This window comes from Saimiri boliviensis, chromosome 3 (genome assembly GCF_048565385.1).
Source record: "Saimiri boliviensis isolate mSaiBol1 chromosome 3, mSaiBol1.pri, whole genome shotgun sequence".
In the NCBI taxonomy this organism is placed as follows: Eukaryota; Metazoa; Chordata; class Mammalia; order Primates; family Cebidae; genus Saimiri; species Saimiri boliviensis.
This window is the reverse complement of record NC_133451.1, coordinates 178302110-178320896: the sequence shown is the minus strand read 5'-3', so window position 1 is coordinate 178320896 and position 18787 is coordinate 178302110. Positions and strand designations below refer to the sequence as shown.

General features: G+C 39.1%; 1 protein-coding gene across 7 annotated transcripts in view; it reads left to right on the top strand.

The window, feature by feature from the left end:
• The window catches only part of PALLD (palladin, cytoskeletal associated protein), a 449105-nt gene that overhangs the window by 211610 nt on the left and 218708 nt on the right, over positions 1–18787 (top strand). For all 7 annotated transcript variants that reach the window (XM_039479028.2, XM_039479030.2, XM_039479026.2 and 4 more), the window contains 2 exons: positions 984–1125; positions 1652–1675. In XM_039479028.2, the coding sequence (XP_039334962.2) occupies positions 984–1125; positions 1652–1675 (166 nt within the window). The remainder of the gene's footprint in view (positions 1–983; positions 1126–1651; positions 1676–18787) is intronic.

The window sequence follows — 18787 nt, the reverse complement described above, 5'->3', positions numbered from 1 at the left end:
TTTTTTTATTTTTAGTAGAGGGGGGTTTCCCCTTGTTGGTCAGGCTGATCTTGAACTCCTGAGCTCAGGCAGTCCACCGCCTCAGCCTCCCAAAGAGCTGGGATTACAGGAGTAAGCCACCGCACCTGGCCTACATCCCGTATTCCATAGTCAGAAGTTTAAATAGTAAAAAAGTTTAAAAGGCCCCATTGCCAGTTAATTCTGGAGAAGGATGGTAGAGAGAAGATATGTGAGGGAAATATTAATGTCCTGATATTTAAAAACAAGTATAAAAGCTTTACCTCTTTGTATCTATATAGCCCAATTAATTTCTAATCTGTTGGATTGTAAAGATTTATTGGTCTGGAGTTGGAGTGTGGTCAGGGACAAGAACGGCAGGAGCAGGGAAGGAGGAAATTGAAAAAATGCACCTTTTCAATAAGGAAGAAGTGCAGCATGTTTCATTACTCAGAATCTCAAAACGAGAAAATATCAAAACCCCTTTTCTTAATAAACTCGACACAGGAATCTAGTCGGGCGGAGGGGTTACATGAAAAGGCTGGGGGATGTGACAACAAATGCATGTCTTTTGTCTCTAATTGTCTGGTTTTCATAAGAATCTACATTTATTTAGGGTGTGATTGTTTTAAGAAATTCTCATTCCACCCAATTCCTCTTAAATGTAGATAAAGTTAACAGTGTTTACTGTCAAATTTCATAAACGCAGAATGGTCAATGCAAATTTGCAGACAGGCCAGAAAGTTCTACAGGACTTATGGTAAACTTGACTCACTTTATGACTTGGAGAGAGTGAAAAGCTGATAATCAGTGGGTTCAAAGGTGTTTATCCTTACCTGAGTTCATTCTAATTAAATTCTCATGATGCAAGCTTTGCATTTTGTTTTTGTATCTGTTTTGCTTAAGCTTTGGAGTTTTTATTCTGTGTGGTAAATTGCTTAAAAATGCACCAAAGTCTCATGGGATACGTTTTCCTTGGATTTCAGGAACTGCAAAACACAGCTGTGGCAGAAGGCCAGGTGGTGGTTCTGGAGTGCCGGGTCCGAGGGGCACTCCCTTTGCAGGTCCAGTGGTTTCGGCAAGGGAGTGAAATCCAAGACTCCCCAGATTTCCGAATTCTACAGAAAAGTAAGGAGAAGTGCTCACATCACCAAATCTGACCATTGTATTCTTTCCAGCTTCAAGAAAACCAAGAAGGGCTAAATCACTGAGATGAATTGATCTCGATTTTCAAAGAGTGGTGAGATCAGATCATCTACAGTATGTTGAGATTCAGTATGGAAACTGTGACCCCCTTGAAACTCTAATGAAAGTTATATATTCAATCTTCTCAAAAAATGCATATATAAATTTATACTCAAATATGCATGAATAATTTTAGGAGGTTCACAAGGCTTCTAGAGCCCATTTGTGAACTGCCATTGGAAAAACTTCCTAGTGTAAGATGATACAGGAATTTGAGTTTCTATATTTATAGAACTATAAATTGATCTACTATCACTTTAACTGTATCTTTTGTATGGTGAAGTTTGACTGTAACATTTCTTCAGACATGTCCTAGACAAGGTAATGTAAAGGAACAAGTAGGTTTTTTTCTTAATGGAGCCCAATTCTAATACTTTCTTCTCATTTATTTTTTTCATGTGTCAAACAGAACCTAGATCTACAGCTGAACCTGGTAAGAATATTTTTAGGTTTTTTGGGGGGGTGGGGGAATGTGGGGAGTGGATAATGTATCTTTTGGGTCTCAATAGTTCTTTATTTCTATCTTAAAGCCGTAAGCTGAACAATGTTTTTGTAGTTCCCTGGAAATGTGAGACCCCCTAAAAGACAATCTCTTCTTTATCATGGAGTCTGTACACTGCATTTTACATCAACGTCTTTATTAGTAAAACATTAAGTTCCATTCAGACAAGAAGGTCAAGCTCAGTGACTTCAGGCTTTTTAAAGTACAGTCTTACAGGCTCAGAAAGCAAACTAAGCTGACGATGGAAAAACATCCTCCTCAAATTCCAGTAGAGGAGGACAATCTACCGCGTGTTTGTACTGATCAGAACCCACTAACAACCCCAGCTTAGAAATGTGTCTCAGATGAGAGCAGCTCAAAGAGGTAAGCAAAATGGACCCTCCCTCACATTTCTCCTTTATGTGCCCTGAGCCATAAAATTTTACTATTCTACAAGCATGAAGAAAGTCATCTTGCCCCGATCACTCTTAATTATCAGGTCGTTTGACTGGATCACAGTACTGTGTGACCTAGGAGCCTGGGCCCAGCTGTTCCCTGCCTCAGACTGATTGTATATTTATGGCTCCCTGTAGGCTGAACCGGTGTTTGTAAAGGAAACAGATTTTTGTCTAGGTATTTCATCGTATGTCCTCTGCAAGACTGTTTTCTTTCGTATTTTTCCCATCAGCAGAGTTGCAGTTGAAGGGTAAAAAAACAAGTCATTTTCCTGTTTCTCCTGTTTGTGCCTCTGCTTCAGTGTCAAGCAGCTCTTGCCACATGTGTTTTAGGAGCCGTGACCTTGCCGTGACCCTTCTTGGGGGAACTGGAAAGTTCTCTGTAGGCCACTGCAGGTCAGATTACTGTAGTCAGTCCCTGAACCTCTCACGTCTGTGAACTGGATCTTTAAAAGCAGAGTGCAACCCTATTAGGATCCAAAGTTTAAGGGAGGCTGAGTACCATCCTTAGGGAACAGTTGGAATTGATCTGCTGCCCTCTCATCGTGAATTACAGCTAGAGCAAGACACCCCACTTAATGTGTCAGTCACCACATCACATACTGTAGACACTTTCCAGATTGTGGAAATACACAATTGCATATTTTGTCTGTGAAATGTCTTTGAATAAAATTGCATAATGCTAGTTCCCTGATGCATGGAATTTCTGATATTAAATCTGCTGTATGAGCTAATATGGAAATCTCGTAGGGAGGATTTCCTGCAGGATCTATCTATCTTTTATCTTGTAGATAAAAGATATTTGGTTCCTACTTTTATATCTGTCTGTCTGCCTCTCTATCTTTCTATCTATAGTTAAAAGACATCTTTTGCATTTGCTATTTTAAATAACTTTAGATAGGTAGGTAGGAAAGTAGGTAGGTAGATAGATAGATGGATAATAAATGGGCAGGCAGATACGAAAGTAGGAACCAAATATCTGTTATCTACAAGAAATAGCTTATGTGAAACAGACCTATAAAGGAATTTATGTCTTTTCATGCTTTCTGTATAAATAAGACTAAAATTTTGAGCCAAAAATTATAAAAATGTTACTACTGGCATGAGTTAAGGCAACTTTTGACACTGCATTTTGGCTTCTGAGTGACTTCTGCAACTCTCTTTTCATTGCAGTGTTTTACATTGTCATCACACACACGGGTGATAATGATTTATCCACTGTCTCTCACAGTGTAGGTTGGAAAATCACAAACTAACCGTCATCTGCAAATTCAAAACACTGCTTAGAAACTGCACAGCTTAGTTTTCAGTATGTGTGTATTTGAAAATGGAAAACACTCAGAATATGCTGGCTAAGGAGGAATACATTTGGATGAGGAGGGAGGAAGGAATCATCTGCCCAAGCCCTGCATGCACTCCTTCTGTTTCAGTTACCGCTTGCTGTTTTGCTTGTACAATATAATTTTGATCATGAATCATTTAATAAAATTAGTCCTAAACATCTTCATGGAATCACCTGACCTCTACAACATCCTGAAATGCCATTTGCTTTCTTGTCGCAAGATCATGTAGAAAAGAGCAAGATCTGGATGGCCTTCCTTTTAAACCCCTGTCCTAGCAATGCAGAAACATTTTTCCTGTGTGTGTTCACTAAATTTTCTTATTTACATAGTTAGATCTGAAAACATTTAAGAAAACAGGCTCCTTCATTCCAACTACAATAACAGCGTTTTCTGAAAAATCTTTCCTGGCAGAGAAATATTTCAAGCAATGTTGTCAATATACAGAAGAAACATAATATAATCAGGAGCTATTAAAAACTAATAGCAATGAGTTTTCCTGACCTATGATGATTTCTCCACAGTTGTATTTACCATGATGCTACAAGAATTTCTCCTTTCTCTTTTATAGCGTTAAAATGTTCTGCTTCAGGAAATCAGCAGTTAGCATGCAGCATTAAATAAAATCCATGATCAGAGTTTTTAAACAACAACAAAAAACCCTTAAACACATAAATGACTACTCAAGTAACTAATTAAATGAGTTGTTATGAGTCAGAACTTCAGAACAAGCAAATGTGTCAGCATATTTGTGCTTAAACAATGTTTTGGTTTGCCTGCCAAAACCAGTTATGATACTTTTACTAGTTCCCAAGGCTTTTCCTTACATTAACTTTGAAGTTGCTATATCAGAGGAAAAAAACAAAAAATAAATATGACCATTTAACTTCCTTAAATGACCTGATGCAGTGTTACATCTAATGGACCTCTGAACTAGCCAACTATATAGAAGTATGTAGGAACTGGCTTCCCTAATAACTGGATTTTTTTTTTTTTAGCCATTGTTAAGCGGAAGGAAGAAAAACAGACATGACTACAATACATCTGAGGCAAGAGATAAATTTTATAGGACTAGGTCAGCGATATTTTCCAAATGCTAAAACCTAAATAGCCTTTGAAATTCAGGAAAACATTTAAACCTTCTGGTTTTATTACTCTCTCTTCCTACCTTCTTCCTGTCCTCTGACACAGTGACTCTTGCTCACTGCCTCCCTCTCTGCTTCTTTCTCTCCCCTCACCTCCTTCATTCCCTCCCTCTCTTCCTTTCTCCATCTCACTCCCTCATTCTTTTTATTTCTTTTTTTTTCTCTTCTCTTCACTGTCTTCCTTATTCATGGGCAAGATGTTTTAAAGCTCCTGAAATAAAATTGAAATTCCCCCATTAGGACTTAGATATTTAGATAAAGAAGGCGATAGCCGGCTGTCTCCAGATGCATCTGTGCAACTGAAACAGGTTTTTCTTGTCACCACTGCGTCGTATCTGTCTGATGTGTTTCACACTCCCCTCTCTGTCTAGACAGCAGCCAGCTTGCATCACAAATCTTTGCAGACTGTTTTGTGAATTAATAGCTAGTCAGCTTACTTAAGACCAACATCCGTTTGTCATAGTACCTTCTCTGGCCTTCTTCTTTGACATTCTGACTTTGTGCTGATAGAATCCTTCAAAGACTAGTCTGGGGGTGGAGGGCACAGAAGATTCATTTAACAGCTGTTAATACTCAGTCTCTTACTCAGCTGTCCGGAAACAGCCACAAACTGTATTGAGTTACCTCTACCTCACTGTCTAATAGCATGCAAAATTAAAAACACAAAAACGCGTCTTACTGGTTGTGGAATTATACATATAAAAGTATATTGCCCTCCTGCTTTCAGTTTGAATTCCTGCTAACCAATGTGACCCATCCAAGATCTTGTACAGTAGAGTCTAGGCTTTGATTCTGTGATTCAGAATATAATGTAAGTTACACGTAGTTAAATGTTCTAAGGTGCTTTTGTGAGAGGGCAATGATAGGGATGTTTCTTGAGATCCCAGGAGATGGTATGCAGTAAAAAATGCATGCTCTAGGTTCGGATGGTGGGTTGAATAAAGTAGACCATATGAAACTTATAGTTTCCAAAGCCTGGATGCCCTGGGGTTCCACACCACGCTGACAGGGAGGCTGTGATATATTTGAAAATGTTTATGCAAACACATTCAAACTTGACATTTGACAGATATGACACAGTGATGGGCTTGAACTGGTTCAGAATTTCAACATTAGATCAGCTCCATTCTTTTCTATGCCATAATCTCTTCGTGAAACTGAGTTTTTGATGAGTGTGTGATAAAAAGTAACTACCTCATGAAAATCCATGTGAAACATGAAATGAAGCTGGTTCATCCAGTCTGATCCAAAGAGAGGTGGGTTAGTGCCCAGAAGGTACACACAGCCATTAGTAAGAAATAGTGGCTATTTAAGAATAAAATAAGAATATTTTTTATTTCCATTTACCTGTATTTTTAAACACGATGTTGTTTAGGCAGAAATACTTACTAAGTTATTTGGAAATAACTACATAATAAACATAACTATTAGTTACGTCTTTGGCTTAGGAGCACCATTTAAAAAGTATTGAGATACTTAAGAGTTCCATGAACCAAGAAAGTTTGCTTTACTCTCTAGAGCATGAGCGTCCAATCTTTTGGCTTCCCTGGGCCACACTGGAAGAAGAAGAATTGGCTTGTGTCACATATAAAATACACTAACACTAATGATAGCAGATGAGCTTAAAAAAAATCTCGGCAGGGCACAGTGGCTCACGCCTATAATCCCAGCGCTTTGGGAGGCTGAGGCGGGTGGATCACGAGGTCAAGAGATCGAGACCATCCTGGTCAACATGGTGAAACCCTGTCTCTACTAAAAATACAAAAATTAGCCGGGCATGGTGGCGTGTGCCTGTAATCCCAGCTACTCGGGAGGCTGAGGCAGGAGAATTGCTTGAACCCAGGAGGCGGAGGTTGCGGTGAGCCGAGATCGCGACACTGTACTCCAGCCTGGGTAACAAGAGCAAAACTCCGTCTTAAAAAAAAACCTTATGTTTTAAGAAAGTTTATGACTTTGTGTTGGGCCACATTCAGAGCTGTCCTGGGCCGCATGTGGGACAAGCTTTCTCGAGAGGGAGAGGGGAAGGCGCAAGACACATTTGAGTACACACTAAAAAGAAAATTGACTTTTGGAATTCTAAATGCTAAGTGTGCCTACTACCAGTCCTCTTCCAGGACTCACTTTCCAGCCTGTGAGCTTTACCTCTCTCAGCAGAGACTGAAGGATTCTTCTCCAGCCAATTTGAACATCCCAAGAGAAAAAATAAATTCAAAGACAACGATTTGGGAGTTTCTCTTATAAAGATGCCACTTGGACTGTGCTATAGGGAAGGCCAAAGTGGTGAGTTCCTCTCTTGTCCTCAGAGCTTGATCGACTCCCAGCCATGTCAGACAAGCAGAGAGAAAAGGCATCTGGGAAAAGCGTCTGGCATGAATGATATAGAGGAAAACAAGCAACCTTCCCCAAAGACAACTTAGAGAAAATGGATTTGCAAAGAGAAGAAAATGTAAAACAAACAAAATCTCTCCTAAAGGATATAAGGAAATCATTCCACCCAGGAAATAAAAATGGAAAGCTAGGAAAAAAAAAAAGAGAGGGGCAGACACTTGAAAAACAAAGAGTTCTTTGAAATGAAAAGGTTCACAGCAGAAATGAAAGGACCAAATGTCCCACAAAGCACAGCAAGATGACAAAGAAGGAATGTAAGAGAGAAAAGGCAGCAAAATTAGAGATGCGTAACAAATACCTGGGATTTGGGGAGGAGAGAAGAAAGAAGAGAGAGAGGGAATTATCAATGAAATAATTTTTTTAAGTTCCCCAAACTGAAAATTATTAGTTTTCAGATGGAAAAAAGGCACCGATTGCGCAACATATGGAATAAACCCAGAGTCAGGCACACCATCGTGAACTGCATAATTTCCAGGATGAGGAGATCATTTTCCAAGTGTCCAGGGAGAAAACATCAGGTTTTATACAAACTAGCAAGATGCAAATAGCGTTGGTTTTCTCAGCAGTCACCCTAGACACAAAGAGACAATGATGCAAAAACTTCAAAATTGTGAAGTAAAATTACCTGCAACTTGAAATTCTGTCCCGGGGCAAAACTTCAGGTGGAAATCTAGCAAAGGTATTTTCAGAATTGTAAGGTCCCCCAAATTTTCCTCTAGAAGCCTTTGTAGACAGTGTGCTCCACCACAGCAGGAGAATTAACCCAGAAAGGGTAAGGTGTGGAGGTGGAGTACAGGAAGCAGGAGGTCACATCCACGCAAGAGGCAAAGGGCACCCCCAGGAGGGTGACCGCTGTGCATCGGGATGAAGGACAAGTTCAGCTTGGAGCTGCGCGTCTCAAGAGACAAATGCAGTGAGGCTTTCATCATCAGGAGGTGCATTGCCTCTGGTCCAGCCCATCTCTTTTGCTTGGATAACAGAACGGCAGGGCGATAAGCCTAACTCAAAAATCTCATCTCTACTTGGCCTGTCCTGCTCTTCCCTCTATGGATTTTCATGTGGGTCAGCTGAGGACACTTGCTCTACTCCTACAGAAGTGTTCTGCTTTGACTCAGTCCTGACATCTTGAAGTTGGCCACATTGAGTTTTATTAGCCCATCTATGCCTGAGGTCTGAGGTTGCAATTTTTTTTTTTTTTGAATTTTTGCGATCAGACCTTGGCGATGACCTTGATCAGTAGGATAGAAATAACTCCCAAATGCTGAGCGTTCCAATAATGGAACACTAGGTATAAATGGGTAAAAAGCAGAAAATATTAGCAGTCTCCTTGCTGGGTATATACCCAGAAGAAAGGAAGTCAGCATATCAAATAGATATCTGCACTCCCATGTTTATTCCAGCACTATTCACAATAGTTAAAATTTGGAAGCAACCTCAGTGTTCATCAGCAGATGCCTGGCTAAAGAAAATATGGGACATATCCTCAATGGAGTACTATTCAGCCATGAGAAGGAATGTGCTTCTGTCATTTGCAACAACATGGATGGAACTGGAGAGTATTATGTGAAGTGAGCCAGACACAGAAAGACAAACATCACATGTTCTCACTTATTTGTGTGATCTAAAAATCCAGACAGTAAAAGGGCAGTTACCAGAGGCTGGGAAGGGTATTGAGGGACTTTGGGGGAAGTGCAGATGGTTAATGGGTATAAAAAAATAGAAAGGCTGAAGAAGACCTAGTGTTTGCTAGCACAACAAGGTGGCTGTAGTCAACAAGAAGTTAATTGTACATTTTAAAATAACTGAAAGCATGTAATTGGATTGTTTAATTGGAGTATAATTGGATTGAATAACTCAAAGGACAAATATTTGAGGGGACAGATTCTCCATTCTCCATGATGTGATTATTTCACCCTGCATGCACATATCAAAACATGTCATGTGTCCAATAAATACATACACCTTCTATGTAACCACAATTTTTTTAACTTAAAAAAAAAAAAAGAAAATATGGAGATGCCATCTCCATCAACACCTGCATTCCTGCTGGATGCCCACACAAGGCACCACCAGATTGTGCCACCGAGTAAGCCTTATATTTCTTAGGACTCACTCAAGACCTTACCCACTGAGTGCTCCATGGGGCCCTGGGAAACGTTCAAGGACATTGAATCTAGTTGATGGCCCAAGATGATTCTTGCGATCTTTTTCCTAACAGTGACAAGGTTACCTTTTCTTTAGGCAACCAAGATTTGTGCTCACTACTCAATTTCTTTAAACTAAAGAGTGCATGTTTTAAGGATACATACATGTATGGCAAACACATAAAGAAAATCGAAGGGGTTATTATCTCAAAAGAGAATGAAAATTAAATTGGGGAGAGCATATGAGGTATTTCTAAAGTACTGGAAATGTTTCATTTTGTAGACTCGAGGATAGATACACAGGGTTCATTTCATTGTTATTCCTTAAACAGTACATTTTAAATATCCTTCTTTATATATAATATTAAATACAATTGGCAATTTCTAAAAATCCTTTGCAATTTTTTTTTAAACGGAGTCTCTCTGTCATCCAGGCTGGAGTGCAGTGGTACAGTCTTGGCTCACTGCAACCTCTGCTTCCTGGGTTCAAGTGATTCTCCTGCCTCAGCCTCCAAAGTAGCTGGAATTACAGGTGTCCGCCATCAAACCCAGATAATTTTTGTATTTTTAGTAGAGATGGGGTTTTGCCATGTTGACCAGGCTGGTCCCGAACTCCTGACGTCAGATGATCCACCTGCCTCAGTCTCCCAAAGTGCTGGGATTACAGGTGTGAGCCACTGCACCCAGCCTCCTTCGCAGATATTGATACAAGCATTACATTTACCCACATTGAATTTCATCTTGTTGATTTTAGCTTAAGAGTTCTTTTTTACCAACTGTGTTAGCCAAACTATGTGGTTTGAAAGGTAAGAGCTGGATTTCTTTTTTAGTTACTTGGGACCAAAAAAAAAAAAAAAAAAAAAAAAGTTGCAAAGGAAGCCATTTATGAAATGTCCCCTTATTACCCAGGAGACCCAGTAATCATATCCTTGCTGCCTCATCATTTTAGGAGTTTCCACAAACGAAAAGGTTTGTATTTGTATTTAACCAAGTATTAAGTAGGTCCAGGAACTTAAATGAAATTCAGGGTTGCCTTCTGGGAGATATTGCTGTGATTTTGCAATTTTTAGGTAACTAAAGAACAGAATTTATCACCAGTAAAAAGAGTTTCTGATTTAGTAATTTATTAAATGCCCTCAAATCAAAACCTTAGGAAATCAAAACATAGGAAAATTAGATTAAAATGGATCATAATTAAGGTTATTAATAACATTTTTCCATGTATACTGGAGACAGTTTCCTTAGTACAGATAAGTAAGCCTCTAACTCCCTTAATTTGACATAAGAAATCATTTTCTGATTTCCTTTCCTCACCAAAATTTATTTTACAGATGTCTTATACATCTTTATTCAAGTCAGATGCTACCAGAGGAATATTCAGTATTGCAGCCTGGCTCATCTCATTTCCTCATGGCTTTCTTCATTTTTATAATGTCAGAACCATACAAGCTATGATGCTTCATTCTCTCCACAAAATGTGAGCCTCTTGTCACTGTTGGATGAAATTTTCTTAGAGAGGAAAAGCTGGGCAAACTTGGGGATGTTGTATTAAAATTTTATCTAGTAAAAATTGCTGTGACATTTCAATGCATGAGGGTCACTAAAAGAACATCCCAATATTTCTTTTTTATTTTTCTATTTATTTTTGTTTTTTAAGTCTGTAATTTTTCTAAATGTTCCATGCGTCATGAACCATATACAGGCATACACCTTATTTACGAATGGAAGTATTCCTATAAAATCATACACAATTAATTCTGCTCAATCAAATTTGAAATACACAAAGGAAACTTGTAGGAAAATTGGTCTTACTGAGAATTCCTTTAGCAAATAGTCTTTTTAGAAGGCAAGTGTTTTTTTCCTTAATCTACATTTCATGTATGCATTTATTTAAAAACAATTACAGGGAGCCTGCCATGTGTGGGAGGCTAAGAACATGGCCATGAACAAAAATTGTTTCTGCACTCAGAGATTATATTTCAGGGAACCTGAAACTAACAAAGTAATTACACAATAAATTATTTAGCAGGGCGAGGTGGTGGCACAGAGTCCCACCTACTCAGGACGCTGAGGCAGGAGGATTGCTTGAGCCCAGGAGTTCAAGGCTGCGGTGAGCTATGATCATGCCACTTCACTCCAGCCTGGGCAAAGTGAACCCCTATTTCTAAAAAGATTTTTAAAATAAAACAAAATTGCACTAGCTGTATTTGATTTTGTGATTGTCTTCTACCATCTGCTGAAATCTCCCACCAGAGGGCTGGGCAATAGAGCAAGCCCCTACCTTCATGAATCAATCAATAGATACATGTTATTTAAGTACAGTTGTGATGATATTATTTGTGATATATATTATTTAATTACAGTTGCGATGTCTCCAAAAAAATGTTTGCCATTCTAAAATTGCTTTTAGGTGGTAAATCTCATGAAGTCTAATTTTAAAAAAGGGATTCTGAGAAAGTAATGTTTGTGGGGAAACATAAGGCTGAGTGCCGAGGTCTCCAGGAGGAGCGAGGGCCTAGAGACTCCCCAGAGCCTGGCTTTGCAAGGAGCTGCCCCAGAGCCCATGTGCCCCGTGCTCAGAAGGCACAGACATGAGAGGCACAGAAGGAGCTTGACGAGAAGCGGGGACCTGGTTATGCAGAGCTTCAGAGATCACGTTAAAATGTTTGATTTTGTTCTCAAAGTCCTGAAGAATGGGAGGATGATAACATTTTGTTCTTATTAAGAGAGCCCTCTGATTTAGAAGGGGCAACTGCGTATATAGCCTCGGGATTTCTGAAAATGGCATGACTAAAAGAACCACCAAGTCACAGAAGGATCAGAAGGAATTCTTTACAAGTCATCAAGATCATTGCTCTAAAACCACTTTTTATCATTCCTACTGCATAAAATTGTATCCTCTTTTTAAATGTAGGTTTCAAGGCACAGAATTATGTCTATGTTTATAGTGGAAGCATTCTCAGGCATTGAACTGGCAAGGACATTTCTCTATGTGTCCCCAGAAACTCCGTCTTTCCAGATATAGATGATTCAAGGTTGAGAGAGTGAAGTGCTTTCCAGAGAGAGCTAAGCCCTGGGAAGATAGTACAGGGGCCTAGGCCCTGGTTGTCCAGGCAGGAAGTGCCCAGGTGTTGCTGAAAACTCAGAAGCCTTCACCACTCCCAGCAGCATCTGCTAAGGGTGAAGGAAAGTGACTTAGCACTGCCTGAAGCCCGCTGCTCAGAACCTCACCAGAAGGGGTTCTTAGGCATGTCCACATTATCACGTACTCTTGACTCAGCTTCTATCCTGTTCCAATGTGTCTTATACCTCAGAGGACACATTGCCTCTCCCTTATGTGGGTGAATAATCCTAGTGAATCATTTGGATAATGAGGAGAGTAATTAAAGTTTTTTCAGCATTAGGAAACCCCATTTCCTAACTTAAATCTCTCATTACCTCATTTCACATCAGATTTCTTGAACCAGGAAAAACGAAGAGCAACTAGAGAGGCTTTGTGCTCTAGAAAAAAAAAGGTCACCCATGTGGGAGATGGGGTGACGAGCTTCAGCATTTTGGCTCTAGCATTCATTAGTCAGGACCCTGAGAGGATCACTTTGGACACCCAGTATTCATTGATACTAAACCTGAAGAAATGAGGGACTTGACCTACTCAATCTCTTACAGCACTGGTCTTCTAAACTGTATTTCCCCTTCTGAAAAGGCTAACCTCACTTTTAACTCATTCTGTAACCATATGCATTCAATTTAAAGATTCCCAATCCCTTGTACCTTTCCAGAGACATCTCATTTTCCAAATGATTAATCTATGGGAAGCTCCAGCTCGAATTATTTCCACACTTTCTATCATCCTCTTCAAATGGAAAGCCAAGAACTGTGTATATACAGTTGAAAAACAGGATTACATCATACTCTCTCTGGTATCTTATTGTTTTCCTTCTATTCAGTGAACCTTTTAATCAAATAATTACTGTGTACTCTACGTGTATCAGTATCTCTCAAACCTTTGTCTGGAAACCCTTTTCTTAATCACCCAGGATTCATTGATGTTTATTGAGCCAGGAACTATGCTGTGGGGCAGTATTTTTAAACTGCTGCTCATGGCTCATGGAGGTGAAAGGCAGCCGCCATGTTACAAAAATAGAATAAAAATAGTAGCATGCACCTTGTGTAGTAACTTTAAATATTCTTTTGTGAAACTTTTATTTCCATGTGTGTATATATATATTACATATTATATATATAATGTAAATATATAATATCATCTCTACTGAATAAAATTGTATCCTGTTTTTAAATATAGGTTTCAAGGCACAGAATTATGCCATGAACATTATATATAATATTATATATACATTATATATATTTGCCTATAATATGTATAATATATATGCATTATATATAATATATAGAAAATATATACATATATACATATCTAATGGAAATGTAGATATGTGTGTGTGTGTGTGTGTGTGTGTGTGTGTGTATACCTATCCATTACATGTGACTGGATTGGACATAAAATATATCTCTTCTGTGGGTTTCAATCAAAAATGTTTCATACCTATTTTTTTTAGGACACAGTTTTTTATACTTTTCTCAAGATATAAATCATCTGGAAAGGACATTAAAAAAAAAAAAAAAACAAAAAACACAAAACAAAACAAAAAAACAATAAAACCCGGCCAGGTGCGGTGGCTCACGCCTGTAATCCCAACACTTTGGGAGGCTAAGTCAGGTGGATCACAAGGTCAGGAGTTCAAGACCAGCCTGGCCAACATGGTGAAACCCTGTCTCTACTAAAAAATGCAAAAATTAGCTGGGAGTGGCGGCAGGTACCCGTAATCCCAGCTACTTGGGAGGCTGAGGCAGGAGAATCGCTTGAACCTGGGAGACGGAGGTTGCAGTGAGCCAAGACCATACCATTGTGCTCCAGCCTGGGCAACAGAGCAAGACTCCGTCTCAAACAAAACAAAACAAAGCAAAAAAAACCTTGGCCCCAGCCCAGATCTCCTAAATCAGAATCGAATCTCTAGGGTAGAGGAGGGGCCCTTGTGTAATCAATATATTGAACCAGTGAGTGCTCCGGGTGATTCTTCCCATCAAACAAGTTTGGAAAATGCCACCATGAAAGATTCAAGATTCAAAAGTTAACAATAATCTCCACCCAATCTTAAAAATGGTTGTGTCTCCCCATCACAACCAGAATAGCCCACTCGTACTGAGGAATTAAGGCACATCTAATGCAAATATGAATAATATACTGTCCTTGAGTGTATACATCCTCGAGTGTATACCAAAGGCCACATGTAGGCTAGAAATAAAATTAGAATAATGCAGAGTCCTGCCTATTTCAGAGTTGTCAGTTCATTTTTCTATCCTTTAGATTTTCTTCATCTTTTTAAACAAAAATTACTGATTTTAAAATATCAAAATTGCTGAAATATACATTATGCTTCATCGTTTTAACATGTTTTCATATTTTTGTCTTATTCTGAATTGGTAAATATACATAAATACATACAAGATGCATTATTATATATTATGGGAAAATAATTGTATTCATGGGATAAAGTGCAAGGTTTTGACATATGTATACTTGTAGAATGATCAAGCTAAATAACATATCCATTACCTCAAATATCTATCATTTCTCTCTTTTTTTTTTTTTTTTTTTTTTTTTTTTGGATGGAGTTTTGCTCTTGTTGCCCAGGCTGGAGTGGTGCAGTAGTGCAATCTCGGCTCACCATAACCTCCACCTCCCGGGTTCAAGGGATTCTGCTGCCTCAGCCTCCTGAGTAGCTGGGATTACAGGCTTGCACCACCATGCCCAGCTAATTTCGCATTTTTAGTAGAGACAGAGTTTCTCCATATTGGTCAGGTTGGTCTTGAACTCCTGACCTCAGGTGATCTGCCTGCCTCGGCCTCCCAAAGTGCTGGGATTACAGGTGTGAGCCACTGCACCTGGTCTCATTTCTCTTTAAAATACTCTCTTGTCAGCTATCTTAAGATACACAGTACTTTATTATTAGCCATAATCACCGTGAACCTGTCCGCCTGCCTAACTGAAATTTTGCACCTTTGACCAATGTCTTCCCTTCTGCTGTCAGCCACACGTCCCTCTCTGATTAACCATCTTTCTACTTTATATTTTTTTTGGATTCCACATGTAAAATCATGCAGTATTTTTTAATTATTTAAAAGGTAGAAAACCATATACCTGTTGGTACCATAAAAAATTGGTACCTTGTATTTGTATTACCTATTCAAAAAAACTAAAATGTTTTAAATAGTAGAGGGAAACCTTAAGAATAAAGAAAAAGAAGAAGAAAAGAAAAAGAATAAAGAAAAAGAAAATTCAGGAAACTTTGGTTTTGTTTTCACAGACTGAGTAAGAGGAGTTGCAAAGCTATCAGGACATATGGGGGAAAAAACCAAAAAGATCCTGTCTTTGTGATCACAGGTTCATTATAGTAGATCAAATATTTGGTCAATTCTTTAAAATACTGCAGAATGAACTTGAATTTTAATTTCTTCAGAAGTCTGAAATAGACATAAGGACCAGGAATTTTTTAATTGCCTAAAAATTTTAATTCTATATTTCCTACTTCCATCTTATATTTCAAGAAATTTTTGCAAAATAGTTTCTGGCAAACATTTTTGCTTGCAGCTGACTTCACTGCCTTCTTAAGAAGCATAATTTTGAAGGAAAGAGAGGAGGGCTTAAAAACTATCCCGTTGTCATGTGGCATGAAGGGTGTAAACTTCTGGTGTTGGAATAGACATGATGATTTTCTCTTCTTTTTTTTTCGAAATGGAATTTCGCTCTTGTTGCCCTGGCTAGAGTCCAAGGGTGTGATCTTGTCTCACAGCAACCTCCGCCTCTCGAGTTCAAGCGATTCTCCTGCCTCAGACTCCTGAATAGCTGGGATTATAGGCGTGTACCACCATGCCTGGCTAATTTTGTATTTTTAGTGGAGACAAGGTTTCTCCATATCGGTCAGGCTGGTCTTGAACTCCCAACCTAAGGTCATTCGCCTGCCTCAGCCTCTCAAAGTGCTGGGTTTACAGGCATGAGCCACCATGCCTGGCTGACCTGATGATTTTCTAACTCAAGTCTAATTCATGTAAAAGATGCGTCTTAACCCCTTGATAAGATTATAGACCAACTCAAGGACAGGAACCGTTAATCTGCAGTTATAAAACATTAAGACAGTATGCTCTTTAAAAGGCTTAACACTTTGGAAAAAAAAAAAAAAGGCTTAACACGTAGATAGATGCTGTAAAAGCTTCTAGGAGCTGTTCATGGGTGGAGTTTCAGACTTCATCCAAAAAATTTTCTTGACGTCTTATAACCTTTGGTTAATGAGTCCTTCCATTCATTTAACCTACCTTCTTCCCTCTTGCTGCAATTATGAACCATTTGTTCTTACTTGAGCAACTTCTTCCTTATTTTAAGGTCTTTGCACTTAATGATACCTATCACAGTGTTTTACTTAAATTAGCATTTGTGTGTGTGTAATTTTTTGTTTCTTGTTTTTGAGACTGAGTTTTGATCTTGTTGCCTGGGTGGGAGTGCAGTGGTCTAATCTTGGCTCACTGCAACCTCCACCTCCCAAGTTCAAGCGAGTCTCCTGCCTCATCCCACTGAGTGGTTGGGATTACAGGCACCTACCATCACACCTAGCTAATTTTTTTTTTTTTTTTTTTTTTTTTTTTTTTTTTTTTTGCATTTTTAGTAGAGATGGGATTTTACCCATGTTAGCCAGATCGGTCTCAAACTCCTCACCTCAAGTGATCCACCTGCCTCGGCCTCTCAAAGTGCTGGGATTACAGGTATGAGCCACCATGCTCGGCCTTAAATTAGCATTTAAATGGATGAATAATATAGATTTCATTGCCCTTTACTTTTTTATTATGCCCTTTATTTTTTTTTTATTTATATAACATGAAACCTACCTTCTTAAATTCATAAGAATACACTACAGTATTCTTAACCATAGCAGATGTCTAGAACTTTTTCGTCTTGCAGTACTGAAACTCTATACCCTTAAACAGCAACTGCCATTCCTTCTTGCCCCCAATGCTGGGCAATCAGCATTCAACTTCCTGCTTCTAAGAGTATGACCAGTTTAGATACCTCTTAAGTGGGATTTTGCAGTATTTCTCCTACTGTCGTTGCTCTTTACTTTTACCTCAACTACGTAATTTAGGTTCAATGTAGAACACAAAATTAATAAATAATAGAATATAAAGAAAAATTAAACTAAGTTTTCACACCTTGTTTAAACATCAAATTGAATAATATGCTGAAAGAATAAGGTGTGTGTTTTTACAACTCTTGCAATTTTAAACCTGTATTAATATATCTTAGAAATGTTTACCTTGAGCTACACTACAATGCTAACCTCTCAAAGGTTTATAATTGGGTGGGTATAATGGCTCACACCTGTAATCCCAGCACTTTGGGAGGCCAAGGCAGGTGGATCACAAGGTCAGGAGTTCGAGACCAGCCTGGCCAATATGGTAAAACCCTGTCTCTACTAAAAATACTAAAATGAGCTGGGTGTGGTGGCAGGCACCTGTAGTTTCAGCTACTTGGGAGCCTAAGGCAGGAGAATCACTTGAACCTGGTAGGTGGAGGGTGAAGTCAGCTGAAATCAGGCCATTGCACTCCAGTCTGGGCAACAGAGCCAAGACTCGATCTAAAAAAAAAAAAAAAAAAAGCGTATAATCACCATAGTCCTCAGATCTTTCCTAAGGAATGTAACATTTTGACCCAGAAGAATCCTTGCATTTTATCTTTTAACAAAATCTCAAGCAGTCTGTTAACCAGATTACCATCAGCATCATGAGAAATGGGTGGAAGCAATTAGAAATTAGAAAGAAATACAGCAGACGGGCACGGTGGCTCACGCCTGTAATCCCAGCACTTTGGGAGGCCGAGGCGGGTGGATCACGAGGTCGAGAGATCGAGACCATCCTGGTCAACATGGTGAAACCCCGTCTCTACTAAAAATACAAAAAATTAGCTGGGCATGGTGGCTCGTGCCTGTAATCCCAGCTACTCAGGAGGCTGAGGCAGGAGAATTGCCTGAACCCGGGAGGCAGAGGTTGCGGTGAGCCGAGATTGCGCCATTGCACTCCAGCCTGGGTAACAAGAGCGAAACTCTGTCTCAAAAAAAAAAAAAAAAAGAAGAAGAAGAAGAAGAAATACAGCCTACACACCCAATTTGACTTGATCTGGCACTTAATTTCTGTCCTTTACTATGACATTCTCAATTCTCCTGAAAAGGCCTGTGGCCTGGCAAAAATGGCATTTGGTGAACCAATTGCTAAATTGTATATACTGAATGAAGAGTCTTGTTTGCACTCTCATCATGCAGTTACTTAGGGACGATCTCACTCTTTGGACATCAGAAAACCAGGGAATGAAGAAGACGCTGGGAAGGGAGAGAACTAATGTCTCTCATGCTTTGTGATCTGTTCGCTGTCACTTCGTACCCTTCCATGTGCAGTTACAAATTAAAAAACAAGAATCGTATGCCAGCTTTGGATTTTTCACAGCCTCAGCCTAGCAAAAATGGTTCCT